The sequence below is a fragment of the Triturus cristatus genome, chromosome 5_2 (assembly GCF_964204655.1).
Source record: "Triturus cristatus chromosome 5_2, aTriCri1.1, whole genome shotgun sequence".
Taxonomy (NCBI): domain Eukaryota; kingdom Metazoa; phylum Chordata; class Amphibia; order Caudata; family Salamandridae; genus Triturus; species Triturus cristatus.
This window is the reverse complement of record NC_140588.1, coordinates 900,378,930-900,399,684: the sequence shown is the minus strand read 5'-3', so window position 1 is coordinate 900,399,684 and position 20,755 is coordinate 900,378,930. Positions and strand designations below refer to the sequence as shown.

General features: G+C 48.1%; 1 protein-coding gene across 8 annotated transcripts in view; it reads left to right on the top strand.

Moving 5' to 3' along the window:
• KIAA1210 (KIAA1210 ortholog) overlaps positions 1-20,755 on the top strand; it is a 545,154-nt gene that overhangs the window by 251,891 nt on the left and 272,508 nt on the right. The window contains exon 1 of one of the 8 annotated variants that reach the window (XM_085608044.1): positions 16,144-16,289. The exons of 4 other annotated variants lie outside the window; for them this stretch is intronic. Coding sequence is in view for 2 of the 4 variants with exons in the window: in XM_085608045.1 (XP_085464171.1) it covers positions 16,374-16,432 (59 nt within the window). In the remaining 2 variants the exon portion in view is untranslated. Of the gene's footprint in view, positions 1-16,143; positions 16,433-20,755 lie in introns of those variants that run through there. 3 more of the 8 variants (XM_085608047.1, XM_085608049.1, XM_085608045.1) reach the window with 3 other exon arrangements.

The following is a 20,755-nucleotide window of genomic DNA, read 5'->3' as shown; positions in this document are numbered from 1 at the left end:
AATAAAGGTTATTACCGTTTGCCGGCTGGGTGGTCTGGGGTATGCTATGTATCATTCCTACTACCCCCTGTATTCCTAGCACCTGCATCGTATCATAAAGACCTGAAATTGTTGAATAATGTGACTGTAAATAGGTATAAACGTACTTTATCGACGGATGATGTGGATCAGACTGATACCAGTCTGCAACAGTATATTGATTTTAACTTAGGATTGTTCTTCTTTGTTGGTGCCGCCTTGAATAGTAGGAAGATCCGAAGATTAACAAGAGTGGTAGAAGCTGTGACAAATCAGACTGCTGCTGCTCTTGGGAATCTTACGGAAGAATTACAGATTACCAGAATTGTTGCATTGCAGAACCGTATGGTATTGGATGTAATGCTAGCTGATCGAGGAGGAGCCTGTAAAATTATTGGAAGTAGCTGCTGTGTGTTCATTCCTGATCATACACCATCCGTTTATAACGCCATTAATAAGCTGCATAAAATAGCAGCTGAAATCCACACGGAAAACGGCACTTGGTCCTTTTCTGGATGGTTTTGGGCATTGGTTACTGCCTGGGGATGGAAGGTCTTAACTGGTCTTTGTATTATCATAGCAATTCTATTCTTTCTCTGTATGTGTATTCAATGTGGACCATTATGTTGTTCTGTATGCATTTCATTCTGCATTCCAGATAAGAAAGCTATTGCCGAAGTTGCCCGTCAGAAGGGTCTAGCTAAAGAGGTTAAAGGAATGATGATAATTGACGTATACGATGATTATTCTTGGAAGCCAGATGTCTTCAGTAAATGCTGAAAGGGTCGTCTGTTGTAAATTAAGGCAGAATATGATTAAGCATTTACTGAAAACATTAGTGTTTCCCTTTTATCGTGTTTTCCCCATTATGTTGGCCGAAGTCCGGACTCCATTTTGTATTGACATGCTGCCACGTGTTCACCACGAGGAGAGTCCGACCTCTGTGTTAGTTGCTCTTGTAATCTGCCTAGCAACAGTTATAAATAGCTCTCTCTTGTCCATCTGGCGCATGCCCAGACTTGACCGCATCTGTTATAATTAGCTTTGCTTGACCATGTGTTTCCGCGGGCTCAAGGAGTGTGTTAGCTCCGCCCATGTATTGATTTAGAATCGAGAATGACCCTAAATGGTAATGTTCTCCGACTTCATGTACTATCCACCCACTCATGAGCCCCTCTGTTGTGTATAAAAGGGGACTGTGTACGAATGTTCTTTGTGCTACTCCTCGCAATACTGAAGAGTGTTGTGTGGATTGTAGGACCACCCTTAAGGGTTAATAAACGTTGTTTTTGTACTTTGCAGTTTCCGTGCCAACTTCCTTATAGATTTCGTTACAGAAGAGCGAACCCTTGTCTCTTGCGGGCCTAGCTGGGGCTTGTATTCATCACCTTGGGCTCAGTGGCCGGTGCTGTTCCGCCCGTTCCAGCCTCACTGTCTCCTTATCATACAGTTGCGGCCAGTCCCCTGTCGCAGCCTGCTCTGCAAAGAAGTGAACCCGATCATCCACCTGAATCCTCAGTCTGGCCCTGAAATAGGCGAGAATAGAGGATTCCCAGTTCACGTAGCCTCTTTTTGACTGCATTAAACAAACCTTTCTAGGTCTGCACCTGAGTGAAGTCAGGATAGAGGGAATCCTTTTCGTTCTGAACGACAAAGGTGCCATCATTGTGAACCTGCTGGAACTAGAAGTCCCTTTTGCTGTAATGTAGGGGGAGGGCCCCTACTGGGTGAAATGGGGCCCCTGTAAGAGGCAGATGTGCAGGCACCCTGTGAACCCGCTCCAGGCATAAAACATGGACAGTCTTTCGGGACCACCACCTCCTGGAGCCGTTCCTCCAGGAAGCCGAACAGAGTGACTGTCAATCCACAGTCCTGATGTTGCGTCGGGCTCTCATCTCCTGATCATCCATCCGTCTCGTTTTGGTCTCCAACTCCGTGAGGAGGTGTTTTGTGGTCTGAGCCTTAGGTATCCAAGTTTGCACCAACACTTCCAAGGCGGGGACTTTCTGATCGCTTTCTAGAGTCCTCTCGGATGAGGCCCGGCTCCTCCACAATAGTCAATCTTTAGCCCCTCCCCCCAGCTCTCCCAAGAGGCATCCATCATGGTCAGGAGCTTATTAAACTTACTGTCAACGTGGGAGGTACCCCCTTAGCTCGCATCCTGCTTGATCCCCTCCTGGAGGACGCTCGCTGGGGGATCCTTCCTTGTTCTCTGAGTTCGGCCGTTGATGGATTCAGGAATGTGGTGCCAGGGGTGAGAGAAAAACAACATTCAACGCCCACAGTATCCAGGCTAACCAGGCCCAATTGCCATGCAAGAAAATCAGAGTGGTGCTGACACCAAAAGGGGTCCCAACAGCGCGTAGTGAAGGCTCTGGGCAGCCTGCTCTCTGATTCCTATCCAGGGAGCCATCTATACTCTAGAGCTCGTCTTCCAGTAGCAGAGTGAGCCACTCTAACCCTGGCTCTGGTAGCAAAGGAAGAAAGAGCGGGATGAACCCGTGCTGGCTGAGTAACGATAAGTCCATGGCTCTCAAGTCTTCACCCTGTATATGGGCCAATGTCTTTGTGGGGGGGAGGCCTCATATGTTCCAGTCTAGGCCCCCACCATTCTCCGCATAAGCGAAACTCCCCCAGAGTCTCTAGGCCACCACAGCTAGGTCCAGCATGGGGTGGAACCAATTGGGGTAGTCCTGCTCCAACGCCAGAATTCCACTGGACTACAACAGCCCCTCTAGCCTGGCGTGATAAGGGGTGCTCCTGTGGGGCCGAATGCCAGCACTGGACATCTGCCAAGTATTTTCTGGTCTCAAAACTTTTAACCAGTCTGTAGGGGGGAGGACTACCCGACCGTCAGACAAGGGCTGAGTGCGGTCAAAGAGTGCTCCGGCACCACCCAGACGACTGTCACAAAGGGGGACAATTCCCCTATCATGTGTGCCCCTGGCTGGGCCGCAGCTGATATTTTCGCTCGGGTCGATTCCCTGCTGGGTGCCTCCTCTTCTGTGCTTGCATCCTTTGCCATCAACGTGGGGCCGCCATCTTGGGTGTTGCAGATGCCGTTGGTCGCAGGTTCCACTGCTCACTGCTGCAGTGATACAGCATTCAAGGCAAAGGTTGTCCCCAGCAGGCTCTCTGCAATCTGGGGTCACCCTGGGGGGCCCAGGATCTCGTGCATGGTGGCTGTTAAGGGGCTCGCAGCTATGTTGGAGCTCGCATCAGCAGTGTCCTCCAGCCATGGTGGTTAGCTTTGCCCCCTCTACTCCCAAACTTTCATGCTTGCATCCATGGTTAAGATGATCTAGCAATTTACATCAGACTGCCCCAAAGTAGGCAGTTTCTCAATTATATTCTTTGCCAAACAAAAAATCTTTGCACTCTCTTAATTCCCCAGAAACATAACTCCTTTCTTAAGTAATAGCCTAAGGTTGGCCAGCACTTGCAAAACCTTCTATGAATTTCGAATAATACTCTGCAAGTGCTAGTAAACATTGGTCTTGCTCCATTTCACTCAGAAGTGGTGCCTTCTGCTTTGAGTCTGCAAGTTCAATTTTGTGACGGATTCTTTCACCAGAAATCATGTGTTCCAGAGAAGACACCACTCCAGCTATGAATTAGCATTTTTCGCACTAGATGATGAGCTTTGCATCTCTCAACCCACACAACACCTTCCTTCAAACTTCATTATGATTTGCTCTATCTGCTCCATACCCGAAGATGTCATCCTGGATAAACATCACTGTAGGAGAGTAGGATCTGCTTCTTATAGTTACCCCCACTTTTTACTGATGTTTCACTGTTTTCGACTTAGACTGGCTGGGATCCTGCTATCCAGGACCACAGCCTAGCTGCTTTCTCCTCTAAATTGATTGCATGTACTTTAGGTACACTCCAGATTGGATAATGGGGTAGCCTTATCAGTACCTAGTATATGGTATACTATGTACCCAGGGTATAGGTACCCCAGAAGCCTCTCAGGGGCTGCAGAATGTATTATGCCACCCCGGGAGACAATTCATAATGACACAACAGGTCTGCTACAGCAGCCTGTGTAAGGTGGTGCATGCCCCCTTTACTTGGATATAGGTTCACTATATCTACTCCATATCACTGCACATATAAACCTATCGGTCACCCCTATGGCAGGCCTTATCAATCCTGAAGGCAGGGTGCTGGGTTTTATGTGAGAGGGAGCACCTGCATGAGCAGAGCCCCTCTGCAGCCTTTGGAACCTATATTCCGGGGTTGTTTGTGATACAGCCAACCATATACTCTTAAGTGCATTATAACCTCGCAGTAAATGCTAACTTTAAAACAGCTGCATTGAAACATGTCATGTTTGGTGTCAAACACCTTGGAATCATACCTCCACACCAGTAACTGGTGAGGGAGGTATGATTCCACCCTCCTAAAGAGACATATGTGACACACCGGTACACCCGGTACCAGCTTTCTCGAACCGGACATCACAAAATGGATGCTGCCAGCCACAGACACGAGTCTGCCCTCCTGCTGCTGGACAAAACTCCGGCAGGGGAAGGCTTGACAATAGGTTTCCTGTCACAGGGAGGTGTGACCACCTCACAGACAGGCTTTAGAGTATTGGGGCTGGGTGGGTGCACTCTGAGAGTGCTTTGATGTCTGCACTGGGGGCACATTTGGTGTCCCTGTGCATAGTCCAGCTCAAACTGGTTGCAGCAGCCATTTGCTCCGGCTCTGGCGCGAAAATGGACAAAGGACATGGGTGTAGCCACCTCTCTGTCCTGTCCCTCCCATAGGGGGGTCCCCAGAGTTTGTCCCACCCCTTCCTTGGGTATAAAGTAGGAACCCCTGACTACAGGACTTTAGATTTTACCTGGACTAAACTCTGCTACAGAAACCAAGTACTTCGATGATCTGCACGACGCTGGATGACTGAAGAATCTCCCTTGGAGTAAAGGAGTTACTCCCCTGCAAGGCAGGCACCCGAAACGCATCTGACCGGTTTGAATCTCCGAAGCTCCTGAGGGCTCTGAAGATTTCTGCAACACAGGAGGTGGGTTCCCGAGGTCTCTGAGGTTGACTGTGCACTCAGCAATTCTGAGGCCTGTATCCCTTGTGCGGACTGTGCAACCCGAAGCCCTGCGCACCGCGTACATTTGCAGCAGCATATGCCTTTTGGTGACCCCTGAGGCTGTGCTTTGGGCTACATGTAGTCCTGAGCAGTATTTCCACTGAAGATTTCCGGCCTACACTCCACAAGTGTTCCGTAGGCTGGTATTTTGTGATTCAGCTCGAGGTCCCTTCGCAATCCCTGGTCCATCGACCTGTGGGTCCCTGTGAAGGTAACTTTGACTTTCCGTGGGCTTTCCTGGTTGCTCCAGACGTGCCCGGACTTTCCATAGCTTGGAGAGTCCCCAGGACCTTGCTGGTCCTCACCGAAGTATATTTCCTCTGACCATGTGGGTTGCAGTTGCCAAGGCTTGTTGGTGTTCAATCCGGACACTGACCCCCCCCAACACTCAACATCCTTCATGGGACAGCTCACCTCCGGACTTTGGTCGTCGTCGACGTCTCCTGGTCCCCGTGGCTGCAGAGTCAAGCTTCACCTCTTCTCACCTGAAACACCCGACATCGTTTATCGTGCCCCTGGTCACTGTGAAGTGACCCAGACTCTGTCCCCTCTGCTTTCAGGTTCTTCTCAGCTCCGATCCAGGCTTGGATCACACCGGACACTCCTCATCTTCCCGGCAGCAGCACTTCTTCCCATCACGCCATTGAAATCAACGAGCGTTTCCGACACCACTTGACCCCTATGCACCTGGCTCCCCTGGGATAGGTAACACGGGTACCTCGGTACTCTCAAGGGTGCTGGCCTTAGAACCTTCTATGTTCCAAAGGGTTTGCTTGAAGTCCTCTCCTAAGTGTCCTTAATCTTTAAAATTCCAACCGCGACTTTCCCATAGAGTTGTACGGAGCTCGCGTCTGTGTTCTCACACTGCACCCGTCCTCCGTGGGTCCCCTATGTCACTACCTTGGGTGGTTCCTTGGGGTCCCAGTGATTCTACGTGCTCTAGGCACTGTCTAGTCAAGTTGTGGTTGTTCTACCACTTTCTTAGTATATGGTTCGGTCTCGCCCTGAAGCCCGCTGTGTATTGTGCTATTTACTGTTGTTCTAGTGCTTTAATATTGTGTTCCTTGTTCTCTAATCTCATAAAGCGGTTAGTAGAGAGTGTTTAGTAATACATACATATATTTTATATATTCCTCGTGTGGTTCTCCTTTCATTTGGTCATTCAGGTTATAATCTGGTAAACCAAGCTTCTTTACATTCCTTTGAGACTTAGCCTGAAGGCTGTTCTCCATACCACTAGGATAGCTTTCAATAAAGGTTGTCTTTAACCTAATCATCAAAAAGGGTCTTTGGACTGGTGCAGGGTGCCCACTTTAATTAGTGGGCAGCATATACCAAGCCAAATTCTCACAATCACTTTATACAACCTTGCAGGAACTTTTGAGATAGCATGTTGAAAACAGGCAGTGGTTGATGCTGAACCAAAAAGCAGGCATGTAAATCTAAAGCCCCATAAGGAGTAATCGACGAGATCAACGCTTTTTAATTTTCTTGTTGTAAAATCTGGTGGCTGGCCACAGAAAGGGTCATCACACTAAAACTATTGGCCCTGGACTACAAGGACAACATCTCTGCAATGTTTGGCAGGGGCTGAGGGTCAACCCAGATGTTTTGGCTAAGATCGCGTAGGTTAACAAATATCCTAATGTTGGTTCTACCATCTTTGGCTTCCAAAGATGGTCGCTTGGATTTCTTCCATGATACCCAAACTTAACAGCTTGTCTAACTCATCATGCAAAGGTTTCTTCATAAGATTAGGTACTCTCCAAACTATGCACCACCGGCCGGGCATTTCACTTAAGAATTATCTAGTTCAAATTCTCTCAGTTCTTGCCCAAACACATGTATCATACCTCCCTCTTTATTCACACTTTCCACCATTACAACTTGATCTTAAAAATGGGGGTTCAGTGATACCCGAATATTTTTGATGCTTCCTACCCAACAGGTTGTCAACTGTCTTGGCAACATATACTTTGCCAATAGTTTACCACCTTTGAATACAATATTAATTACAATGTATCCACTCAAATCAATTTTTACTCTACTCTAACATCCTGGACTGATGCCAGGACAAGTTTGCACAATATTTTCTTTACCATAAATCCTTTCTTGTCACCAATTAATGGGAATGTTGGACGTGAATCCACTTACACGGTTATCTGTTTTCCACCAGTTTCTGCCACACACTCCACCATATACACTCGCCCCCTCCCCCCCCCCCCCCCCCCCCACAGAATCAACCACACCATCCACTTCATTCATTGTGCTTCTGTGTTCAAGCTGAGAAATAAAAGTGGGGCTCTCAACCTCATGATCATGGCCTGTACCTTGCCTCCTTTACACACTTTGATCATTGGCCAAATGGCCACGTTCCTCGCACGGCCTGGAATTGGCATGTCTGGCATAACAATTTGGAGAATTGATAATGTGGCTCAAACTTCCACATTTGTAGCGCTTCAGTTTTTGTCCTTGCCCACTATTAAAACTCTACTCACTGGTTTTCTGTGCCCACAGGTTCTCATCATCCATTTTGTCCGCGCTGGCTCCTTTTCTCTCCCATCATTCTCTCTGCACCGCTTCATTTCATCTTTCATCTGATAATAAGTATACTCCATACCCTCTACAATTCACAAGCCTTCCTTGAATTCAATGCCACCACCTTTTCTTCTACTCTGCTGTCATTCATGCAACCTACCAATCCCTGATTAACGAATTAGTTAACTTAACAAACTTTCACGGGCTTGCCAGACTCCTTAAACAGCAACCCTAGTTCCCTAACCTTTCTAGTGTGACTTCAGTACGAGTGAACAACTTATGCCTCTCTAGCACTACATTTATGCGCGGGCCAAAATGTTTCTCGAGCATTTTGACAGACATTTCTTATACATCCCTCGGTCCTCCCCATGCATTGCTCACTGATAGTTAAACTCTCATAAATATTCCGACCGATTCTCCAAACACGTTCAAGCTGCGACGGTTACTGCTCTGATATTTTCTCAAAAATTACATGCTTTCATATGGCTGTTCGTGTTCATAGACCCGCTATGAAGTAAGGCGTCGCGCGCAGGACACCTGACAAACTTCTCACTGAGTCGCGTGACTGAAAGCAACGTCAAGAACGTGCTCTGCCTTTCCGCGCGGTTTGTGATGTTAGAATCCCACGCGCCTCGCGCTGCAAGACAGTAAAGTTATAAAGTATCAATTAAAATATATGTTCACTCGTAAAACACTAAAGTGATGAAAGTTCAAAAAGGGTTAGTGATGTATGAGTCCTCCCCTCCATGGAATCCTCAGCGCCACGAAAGCTCATATGCCCCGTTCCAAAAAGAGTTTTCACTCCAACCACCATAGAAGAGTTTAATTGAAGGAGATATATACAACGGCAATGCCACATCAACAGGGACCACCAACAACTCACACAGTCTTAAACAAGCATTTGCAATGCAATAGGTCTCACATTCAGGTGAGTTCAAGCTATTGGAATTGTAAACGACAATGCCTTTTATTAATGTTTTAAAAACGACAACAAAAATAAAAGGCATTGTTATTTGCAATGTCAATAGCTGAAACGCGCCGACATTTGAGACCTATTGCATTGCAAATGCTTGTTAAATTAGTGAGTAGAAACGCTCCCTTTCGGCCCGCACAGCAAATTTATTAAATAAACAAGCGTGGCCGCTGAAGTGAAAGCGGACAGCGCTGCAAATCAAATTAAAAAAATAGTGCCTACTGACTTATGAAGTAGACCGTGTAACGCCACAAGTAAAAGATCCAGTCCTCATGGGAGGTAACAAATGGCGACCGGGTGGTAACAAGGAGGGACTAACGCGCCTCATAAAATCGGAAACCCGCACTACCTCCTCATCCAGTCTTCCTCGCCACAGTAATACATATGAGCCTCCGGCTCCACACAGAACTCCAAGTAAAATAAAAGAGCAGCGCTCTAGTCTCCCCTCCCTCCTCCAATATGGCCCCCAGTGGCTTCAGCCAATCCCATAAAAGGATACAAACCAACCAGCTCGATCTGTTCTTTTTTTCTGCACTTCTCCGAGTGCTGTGTTACCTGATGGTCAGGTGAGTGGGGCTGGGGTCCTGCTTGAGCGGACCCTTTTTGCCCTAGGGTATCTAGTTTGGGGGAAGTAGTGTGTTTATATTGTTTTTCTTTTATATGTTTTTTTCCCCATTCTTCTGCCTTCGCGCCTCTGGTCCTGCTTCAGCGGACTTTCGTTGCCTTTGTCTATCCTATGGTCAGCATGTCGTCTCACTTTTTGGAGAGGGAGTCCTGCTATGTCTCTGGTTCCGCTTCCTGACTGTTGACGATGGTTTGTTTAAATTACCGACCGCGCGTCCTGCTAAGCGGACGTAGCACGGCCAGGTGCGCTTGCTCTGGGGACCGGAGGCTCCCGGTCGCATTCTTGCCTGCTGACGGGACCGCATGTGATTGCTGTGGGGGCGGGAGACTCCCGTGCGCTTTCCTTTTCAGCGGTGGGGCGGTGTTCGGATCTGACTCCGACCTCACGCGACGATCTCTGTAGTGCGGTGATTCCTGATCCACTGTCTATGGGCATGCGCGCGGCTGTTTCTTCCGTCATTTATGTTGGTTTTTTCAGCGTGCATGACCTGGCTTGTATGGTTGCCTAGCAACCCCGGGGCCTTTTATGCCAGGCGTGTTGTCTTCTTCCTTGCCTGTGTTTCTTCATTCGTACACTTGTGTTTGGCTATGATGGAGAGTGGTTCTGTGGCTGATTCTGCTCCTGATCCCTTGGTTGTGGCTTCTGGCTCTGGTATACAAATACCATCTATGGCATTATTACAGCAGATGATCAATTCTGCTGTGGCTGCTGCAATGCAGAGTCAGGTGCCTGTTCCTCCTGCGAAGCAGGCTAAGGTTGATGGCGCTGCGACTGCTGATTCTGAGAATGAGGAGGAGGTTGATGTCAGGGGTCGTTTTGTGCAGGGTGCCGACCTGAAGGAGGTGCTGGGTCACATTCGAGAGAACTTGGTATTTCCTGCTTCTGTTGTTCCTCTGGAGGACGATCTCTTTGCACAATATCAATGTCCTGAACCTGATTCTTTGCCTCTACACTCTTCAGTCTTAAGGGTCTTGGAGAATGAATGGAAGGATGTGGATAAGGGTTCCTTTCCGCGATTTTTGAATAAGAGGTACCCGCTGCAGGATTTTGCTGTGAAATTCCCTTCCTCGGTGAAGGTTGATTCCTTGTTGGCCAGCATGTCGTCTCATGGGACTGTGGTTTCAGAAGATTCTTCTCCTGCTGACCCGGTTGACCGTAAAGTGGATGGTGCGGTGAAGCGCACTTTTGCGGCTGCAAAATTTTCTATCAGGGCTGCTGCCTATTCGTCTTACGCTATCCAATCCTTGCTTAAGGATTTTCAGTCTCTGTCGGAGTTGTTGGACCAGGGAGAGGATGTTTCTTCTACCCTGGCTATGATGGAGCAACAGGTTCGGTTGCTTTCAGATGTCTCCTTTGACTCTTTGGGAGCGGAGGCTTCTGCGGCTGGGTCTTCGGTGGCTGCAAGGCGCCAGTTGTGGCTTCGTTCATGGAAGGCTGATGCTGCGCAGAAAAATCTCCTGATGAAGATTCCTTTTTCTGGGGTTAAACTTTTTGGGTCACCTCTGGGTGACATGGTAAAGAAGATGGCAGAGGACCGTAAACTCCTGGCTCCTGAGAGGGCGAGTCACTTCCGTTCCTTTGGTTCTCAGCGGGCTTTTGGCCCTTCTAGGAGGGGTCGGGCTGGTCAGCCCTTTTGTGGGAGGGGGCGTGGCCGGGGTGCTCCTTCCTTTGGAAAAACCCGGTTCTCCGGTTCTTCTTCCTCCTCCACTCCTGCACCAAAGTCATGACTGGATCGCACCTGGTTTGGGTCCGGTTGGGGGTCGCCTCAGTTTATTCCTGGATTCTTGGAGAATGACTGTATCGGACAAGTGGGTGCTGCAGGTGGTTTCAGAGGGCTTGCGTATTGGATTTATCCAGACTCCCCCAGACTGTTTCAGGGCCACTCCTTGTCCCAGAGACCCTGTAAGGAGATTGGCGCTTTTGGAAGGCATCGAATCCCTGGTGGTCAAAAGTGCGGTGATTCCTGTTCCCGTCGATCAATTGGGGTTGGGTGTGTATTCCATCCTATTCCTGGTGTCAAAGCGCACTGGAGATCTTCGGCCAGTGATGGACCTGAAGTGGTTGAATGCTTACATCCCTCACCAGAAGTTCAAGATGGTTTCCCTTCAGTTGATCCTTCCTCTGATATCTCAGGGCGACTTCCTTGCATCAATAGACTTAAGAGATGCTTATCTGCATATCCCTGTTCATCCAGACTCTCAGAAATTTCTCCGGTTTTACGTGCTGGGTCGTCATTACCAATTCCAGGTACTGCCCTTTGGGCTCTGCTCCCAGGGTCTTTACTAAGGTTCTGGCTCCTCTTATTGGACATTTGCATGGGGAGGGCATTAGTGTTTTTCCTTATCTGGACGACATTTTAATTTCTGCTTCTTCTCTTCCTAAGGCGGAGTTGCATGTCCAGAGAGTGTGCCATGTCCTGGAGCATCATGGGTTCCTAGTGAATGTTCCGAAGTCCTCCCTGGTTCCTGCACAGGAATTGACTTTCATTGGGGCTCTGTTCAGGACACAGTTGGGGATGGTGTTCCTGCCCCCTCCCAGGATTCTGTCCCTGGTATCTGCAGTTTGTGCCCTGTTGTTGGGGCATTCTCATCCTGTGAGCCTCTGGTTGAGGGTTCAGGGTCTAATGTCGGCGTCATTGTTGACGGTGCCGTGGGCTCGCCTCCACATGTACCCGGTGGTGTCCCACGTTTTGTCGCATTGGGACCCCTGTTCCCTAGATATGAGTGTTTTGATTCCTATGTCGGAAGATGTTCGGGTGGTCCTGAGTTGGTGGTTGGACGAGGGTCATCGGTCCTGGGGCTGCCCCTTTCTGATTGTTCCCACCCGCGTGGTTACTACCGATGCCAGCCTGCTGGGGTGGGGTGCTACTCTGGGGGATTCGACAACTCAGGGGGTTTGGCCTCAGTCGGTGTTGTCATGTTCCTCCAACTACAAGGAGCTGAAGGCCGTCCTTCTGGGTCTGTTGGATTTCTCGGATCTTGTTCGGGGTCACCATGTACAGATCCAAACAGACAATCAGGTTGTGATGTCTTATGTGAACCATCAAGGGGGGTGCAAGGTTCGATCCCTCAGTTGCCTCAGCCGTCGGATATGTTGTTGGGCAGAGGTACATCTGGAGTCCCTATCTGCTGTTTACCTACCTGGCGCGGAGAACACTGTAGCGGATTGTCTGAGCCGGGTGTTTCCTTCCATGGGGTCTTTGTCCCTGACGCATGTGATGTTCAGGAGGTTGCGGAGGATGTTTGGATATCCGATTGTCGACCTATTTGCTTCCCAGGACAATTACAAGATCCGTTGCTTTTGCACGATTATGCCTTGCCGGGATGCCTGGAGGGTGGATGCCCTGTCGTTCCCTTGGCCGACGGGTCTGTTGTATACCTTTCCCCCTGTTCCCCTGATTCCGGCGGTCTTGCAGAAGATCAAGAGGGAGGGATCCTTTGTGCTTCTAATTGCTCCGGGTTGGATGCGTCGCCCTTGGTATCCCCTGCTGGTGGAATTGGCTGTGTCTCCGGGGTGGGCCTTGCCATTCATTCCTTATCCTCTGATGGGTCCTTTTCTTCCTCTGCCTGTGTTCCGTTCCTTGGGTCTGCGGGCCTGGCTCTTGAAAGGGATTCGTTGATGCTGAATGGTTGTTCGGTGGCTGTGGCTGAGGTCATTCAGCAATCCCGGAGGCCTTCTACTCTTAAATCATACGCGAGGCACTGGGATAATTTTGTTTCTTGGTGTATGAGTCGCGAACTGTCGGTGGCTTCTTTGGACCCGGCTCGCATTCTGGATTTTTTAAATGATGGTTTTGTGTTGGGATTGGCCATTTCGACTCTTCGGGCACAGTGGGCTGCGATTCGGGCATTCCATGTCCTCCCTTTGGTTTCTGTTTCACCGTTGGTTGCTAGACTTTTCAAGTCTCTCTCTTTCAAACGCCCCCGTCCTATCATGTGTCCTCCTCCTTGGGACCTACCTTTGGTTTTGCGTTCTTTACAGTTGGCTCCCTTCGAGCCGTTGGAGTCGGTGGACTTGAAGTTTTTAACGCTCAAGGTGGTGTTTCTGGTGGCGATTGCTTCTGCCAGACGTATGGGTGAATTGGGTGCCTTCCTTCGTTCTGCCCCATTCTTCTTGGTTTTGTCGGACCGTGTGGTATTGCGACCTCATCCTACGTTTATTCCTAAGGTGGATTCTTATTTTCACAGGTCTACTGAGGTGGTTCTTCCGAGTCTTTGTCCTGATCCTTCCTCGGATGAGGAATCCCTGTTGCACCTCTTGGATGTTCGTCATTCCTTATTGATCTATTTATCACGCACGTCTTCCTTTTGCAAAGTGGACAACTTATTTGTCAATTATGGTTTATCACGTCAGGCCCTGAAACCCTCCCTCTCGACGATCAGTCGCTGGATTAAGGAGACCATTTTGTTGGCGTATGATTCTGTTTCTGTGGTTCCCTCCCTTCCTGTTCAGGGGCGTTCCACCCGATCTGTTGCTGTGTCTTGGGCCTCCTTCAAAGGGGTGTCCATGGAGGATGTTTGCAGGGCTGCTACTTGGTCTTCCCCTCATACATTCATGTCCCATTACCGCCTCCAGATTGGGGGTGGGGGTTCTGCTTCATTTGCATCTTCTGTTCTGACTGCGGGGGTGACTTGAGAGGTTCTCTTTTGATTACTGTACCTCTGTGTATTAAATTATGTTTTTCACTGCACTATTGGTGTGGTCTATTTCCTTACATGAAGCTGATTGCTTTGGTATCGGCTCATATGTATTACTGTGGCGAGGAAGACTGGACGAGGAGGTAATGCCCCGGTTACTTACCGGTAATCTTCATTACTCCGAGTCCTAGTCTTCCTCGCCACAGTATAGTTTCCCTTCCCTCCCGGCCCTGGTGGTGGCTTCATGTCTGCGGCTTTGATTATCAGATCGAGCTGGTTGGTTTGTATCCTTTTATGGGATTGGCTGAAGCCACTGGGGGCCATATTGGAGGAGGGAGGGGAGACTAGAGCGCTGCTCTTTTATTTTACTTGGAGTTCTGTGTGGAGCCGGAGGCTCATATGTATTACTGTGGCGAGGAAGACTAGGACTCGGAGTAATGAAGATTACCGGTAAGTAACCGGGGCATTTACCAAGGACCATGACACCAGCCAATCATAAATATAGGCGGAGAGAAGGCGAGGCTTCCACAGCATACTCGACTACTGCATGCCTCGCAGAGCGAGCAGTGCATGCGCGCTGCCGCTGAGCTCGACCTAAAAAAGACTGCATCCAAGCATGAATGTTCATACACACATTCTGAAATATTAAAGAGACAAGGTATAACAGTACACCTCCAACATACGTGTTATTAGCAAACTTTTACTTGTCCCATTTCCTCCCTAGAAATGCTTGGAGATTTACATCTTTCAAGGCACTACTAACAGCAGTTTGAATTCCAAACAAGAATAAACTACACACAAAGGTATAAGTAACTTTATGGGTGAAGATCTGATTTTGTTATTGTTTTTAATAGCTCCACAATTGTTGTTTTTGACTGATTTCAGTGTGTGAAATTGGGATGTTCTTGGGAGTCAATACAATTGTTTTAAAAGGAAGATGGAAATAACCTACTGCTTATGACTTCGATGGTCAGTCGTTTGTGCATATACTAGAACTGGATTTGAAACGTGTTCATTCTCTGACGTCAGAGTAGTGAAAAGCTGCTACTGTTACAGAATCCAATCCTCTCCCTTCATGGCCCTCAAGTGACCAATGGGAAGCAGTGCAGTGATTGTTGGCAGATTGTCCCACCCCTTCTGTTTCTCTTTGGTCGCTGCAGAGCGGAGGGAGGCGGTGGGACGCAAGTGTCCCTCTTGTACTGCCAACCACCACCTCCTCTCCACACAAACAGGTGACAGGGGATTGTAGGTCCTGCTGTCACAGAGCCACTGTCAGTACAGGGCTGGGCCTCCCTTCTTGGGTTCTGTGGTTAATCTGATGGTGTGGGGATGGGGAGGTCAGACAGAAGGTTAATTTAGGGATTTAGACGGGGGGGGGGGGCGAGGGGTACTGTGCACGGATGGCAAGACTCCGGTGTTCTGTTATGTGGAGAAAAGTAGAATACTGATGCTGGGAGGGGGGCAGGATGCCATTTTAGTATATTTGGACAGAGAAGGAGCTAAATCAATAGATGGTAAACTATCTAGTAATTGTGTTCCTTCTCTATTACCTGGTGCATTGAATTCTAGCATAAGGCACAAGAATGTGCGGGGAGGGAGGTGAGGTTATGTTGTGCATGGCGTCCTCCATGACTCCTGTGTCTCTGTGATGTTGGTCTGAGCAGGGGGAAGAGGTAGTAGAGGGACCAAACCAACATGGAATAACGCATGGGTACACGTCTACAATATGGATTCTTCCACCTCGTGGCTCCAAGTGACGCCATAGTTCGCTCTGTCTTCACTTTCTATGTCAATAGGGTCTCACTTGGAATCTGTTGTTAGTTGCCCAGCTGCCCATTCTGTATGTACACCACATACAGCACGGGCATGCTTATAGTCAATCAATCAATCAGTGTTTGTAGTGCGCGCTAATCACCCGGGGGGGGGGGGGGGGGGGATCAAGGCCCTGCTTGCAGTGGAGTGTTTAAGTGAGGTGTGAGGAAATCCCGCCCTGTGGATGCCGTGTTTGCCTATCAATACCTAGACCCAGTCGCACGTTGAAAGATGCTTCGCTTTCACGGCTGTAGCTCTAAAGAGTGTGCTCTTTGCCAAGGCGCGTGACTTGTTCTAAAGTTTTGAGTGTAAAACACGGGCGATGGCGGGTGACACCGCGCTGCCCTGTTTCCAGCTTCGCACATAGCTGCAGCCTGAACCTGACTGGCCCAACCAAAGGCATTTCCTCCCGGTCCGTTTCCGAGCAGACGCCGCAGCCCAGCTGCTTCCCATTAGAGGCACACACTGGAGCAGTGTGGGCTGCGGCGTCGTGGCGCGCGACGCGGACCGTGTGGAGGCCGTGAAGGAAGGACGTCTGGGGCGCCTCTCGCGACTGTCAGGGCGTCAGTGGAGGTGAGGGCGGCCCGCGGGGTGCGCAGAACCGGCCGAATGGACTCGAGATGAGGGGGGAAAACGTGCGTTCCGGGGACCTCTGGTATGGACGGTGCAAGGGATAACCGAGAAGCAAGACGTGGTAGGGAAGCGGCGAACGAGGGGTGGGTGATGTGAATAGCAGAAAAAATGAACATGAAGCAGATGGAAAAGTTGCCGTAGGCTGTGAGTTTTTTTTGCGAGGGGGTTGGGGGAATGACAACGGCGTAGTTTGAAGCAAATTCTAAAATAGATTCTGCAACAAACAAAAAAAGTCCTTTAAACTGCTACCTTCGACGGGGACTCTGCCGAGATGTGAACCGCCTCTCTGAGCCCTGCATTGTCAGTGGAAACCCCCTCGGTACTTAAACTACCGGAGCAGCCACTCCACGCAAGGATGCATCGTATTTTAGAGCAGCTCATAGTCATTCGATTCTTTATATTGTGTTTTTTAAATATGCTTCATGTGTCGATGCAGGAAGTAAGTTTGCGTTGTGCAGGGGGGAGAGTTCATCTTTCCACTGTTTGTTGAGGGAGGGGATCCGTGCTGAAGTTACCGGGCGCAGTGCAGAGTTGTACCGAGAGTGGACGTGCAGAGTTGTACCGAGAGTGGACGTGCAGAGCTGTACCGAGAGTGGACGTGCAGAGTTGTACCGAGAGTGGACGTGCAGAGTTGTACCCGGTGTGGACATGCAGAGTTGTACCCGGTGTGAACATGCAGAGCTGCCTCCGGTGTGGACGTGCAGAGTTGTACCGAGAGTGGACATGCAGAGTTGTACCGAGAGTGGACATGCAGAGTTGTACCGAGAGTGGACATGCAGAGTTGTACCGAGAGTGGACATGCAGAGTTGTACCGAGAGTGGACATGCAGAGTTGTACCGAGAGTGGACATGCAGAGTTGTACCGAGAGTGGGCGTGAAGAGTTGTAGCCAGTGTGGGCATGCAGAGTTTTACCCAGTGTGGGCATGCAGAGCTGCCTCCGGTGTGGACGTGCAGAGTTGTACCGAGAGTGGGCGTGCAGAGTTGTAGCCAGTGTGGGCATGCAGAGTTTTACCCAGTGTGGACGTGCAGAGTTGTACCCGGTGTGAACATGCAGAGCTGCCTCCGGTGTGGACGTGCAGAGTTGTACCGAGAGTGGGCGTGCAGAGTTGTAGCCAGTGTGGACATGCAGAGTTGTACCCAGTGTGGACATGCAGAGTTGTACCCGGTGTGAACGTGCAGAGCTGCCTCCGGTGTGGACGTGCAGAGTTGTACCGAGAGTGGACATGCAGAGTTGTACCGAGAGTGGGCGTGCAGAGTTGTAGCCAGTGTGGGCATGCAGAGTTTTACCCAGTGTGGACGTGCAGAGTTGTACCCGGTGTGAACGTGCAGAGCTGCCTCCGGTGTGGACGTGCAGAGTTGTACCGAGAGTGGACGTGCAGAGTTGTAGCCCGTGTGGACGTGCGGAGCTGTCTCCAGTGTGCCTATGCTGAGGAGATTGTGGTTCCTGAAGGGTGGTTGGCACAGAGGGATGGTGGACCCTTGAACTGCACCGTGCGCGCTGTGGCGTGTGGCAAGAGAAGCCTGAAGAGATCTGGAGTACCAATGAAACAGATTTGCACCAAAATACTGTACAACGTGTGTGTGTGTGTAACATTCGAGCATTTATCAAAAACTCTTTAGCAGTGCTTCACACCGGAGAGTTTCCCTTTCACTGTAGTTATTATTATTAGTTAATATTTACGTGGTCTGTGTCCTGATAGAAAGTTATTGATCTAATTTCTCTAAGTCACTACTAGTAAGCACGTCATAGATGCAACTTTAAATGTAGAATATATTTTACTTTTTTTGTGGAAAGAACGCAACCTATATACTTTATTTTTAGCAGTCTTAGAAAACAAACATTTGAATGCTGTGTAAATGACAAATGTATTAACTAACTACATGGTCAAGATATTATTTTCTTCTATGATGCATCGTGCTAATAGGATGCACAAGTTGCCTTAATATTAGCAACTTTTAGCCGAGGGCCATTGTTTACTTTTTCTTTCAGCTTCGTCTTCGTGGACAGTTTGCCACTATCTGTGTTGGTTTGTTTCAGTTGACGAATCTGCTGTTTAAACTTAGATTCCCATCATTTGTTTGTAAACACCTCGTTTATAACGTATAAAATGAGTAAAGATGTTACCTGAATGAGTCGGGGCACCTGTCACTCTCTTCCGTCGGCCACTTAGTCCTTGCAACAGTTGCAAATTAGTATATTGCCTGATGTTTCAGTGACTTCGAGGCAGATGTACAAAAAGTAGGAATTTCGATTTTCTAATTGCCTTTCTTACAGAATCGTAATGCCTTTTATAAGAAAACGTTTAACTTCTAATTAGAGATTCCTAGTGGGTCGCAAATCGATGTACCTTATGTATATTAATGAGGTAAGTCAGAATTTGCGACCCATTAGGAATTGTAACCAACAGCCGACCACCATGTCTGTAATTAAGGAAAATGACCTGCATTTTTTTAAAAAATGCTTTATTTATCAGCAAAGGAAAACAGGATGCGTTTAAAAATAAAAAAATGAAACTTTAGAGTATCATTTTTTTGTGAGTAGGCAGCGGTACGTGCTCTTAAAAATATTTTTTCAACATTCTTCAAAGGAGAAGGCGTCCCAATGGGACCCCTTTCCCATTTGTGAATGGGTTAACACATCTTTCAAACTGGTGGTAAACTATTACTGTTTTGCAACCGGAATGTGCTTGCAAAATACTTATACATACAATACTGATTCGATATTTGGAACAGACGCCCAAAGCACGCCCCTTCCAAATACTGAATCGCAAATGCAAATTGCCATTCAGTAACAAGTTACTAAATCGCATTTTGTACATTAGAAAAGCATTTTTCCGGTCGCCAACGTACGGATTCTCTGAATCTGGCTGTTTGCGACCGGAAAAATGCTTTGTACATCTGGCCCTTTGTACAGTGGGCTTGGTTGGCTTTGTGCTTTTAGTCTGTGAAGGACATTGGCTGTATTTCAGTGAAGTCCTAATTGCGGCCTGTTATTAAGTGTGCGCAGCCAGCAAGCCAGATGTTTCTAAAGTTGTTGGGAAGGTTTTTCCAATCTATGATTTGCCTAAGTAGGCCAAACACTTAATCTCAAAGGGATTCACACAATTGCGTACATTTCCAAGCTAAACCAAAGTCAGCCCCTTGCCCTCCTTTACAATATATGCCCTGGGATTGTCACGAGAAATAGCAGATGGGCTAAGTCTGTGTAAAATAATATCATCAGTGAATACAACTTTTTGTAGGGTAAGTATGAGTGGTCTTTCATGTACATTGTGAATAAATTATTGTTTCCATCTGATGATGTCTTGCCTATACAGAGTAATGCCAAGAAGGTTTTAAAGTTGACACTTCTGCAAGAGGTCCCCATCCAAGCCCTAACTCAGCCAGGCAACCGGATGATTAGTAAACCGCAGTACAGTTGAGGCAAAGTGAACACCATGGCCTTCTCAAATAGTGAGGGTACTTGCATAGCGCACTCTGTGTTCACCATCACTGGATGCTTGGTTGTCGGTTGCCTGGAGACTGAATGAAAGTTACTTTGAGAGCAACGTTGGTGTAAGTAAAGCTCAGAGCCTTTAGCGGAATAGGTTCAATTTGGTAGACAGTAGAAAAACATTCCACAGCTTGGGAGCAAGAGCTGAGCAAATGTATCCTCCCATCATTTTTACAACTGTCCCCTTAGAAGTGAGCACAGTAAGAACTTGACCAAGAGTTTCACTCAAAAATATTTAGGGGCAACACCGTAGATAGTGTATGCACCAGACGCCATCAATGACAATTTATTCTGCCTTCCCCCTATAACCATTGTAATTTCCTGAAGCAGACAAGATGTCCTTGTATCTCCACATCCCCTGTTAAGAGCCTTGCCCCTATAATCTGAACGAAATGCTGTCTTGCTGGAAGTAAGGTACCACCTTCAAAAGGATGTTTTTCAGAACGCAACAGAGAATTGGTTACAAATCTACCATTATTTGTCTCTTGTCCATTGGATTGGGATATATTGCTTTGCATAGTTTGAAAAGATGTAAGGTACTTTTTTAATGACGGATGGAATCTGGAAATCCATAACCAGATGCTCATCCACAAGAACTCCAAGGTTTTTTCCATTGTGAGCTAATGCCATGGTATGGCCCAAGTAGGTGTAATACTGCCCTGAATGGGAAGAGTAGGAATTTCTTTCTCGTGAACAATATTACTTACGTTTTAACCATCTCGTTTCAACCAAAATGGTGCATCAAAAGACACCTTTGCATGTTGATTTGAAAACCGTTATCGGTTGATCAGAATCGTGGGGGTGCAAGCTGAAGTTCCCAATTAATCGGTTATCTAATATTTCCCATAGCTTCCCATGGTGTCACCTTTGCACGTGAGAAAACCCAATACATATTCATTGTGACATAGGAATC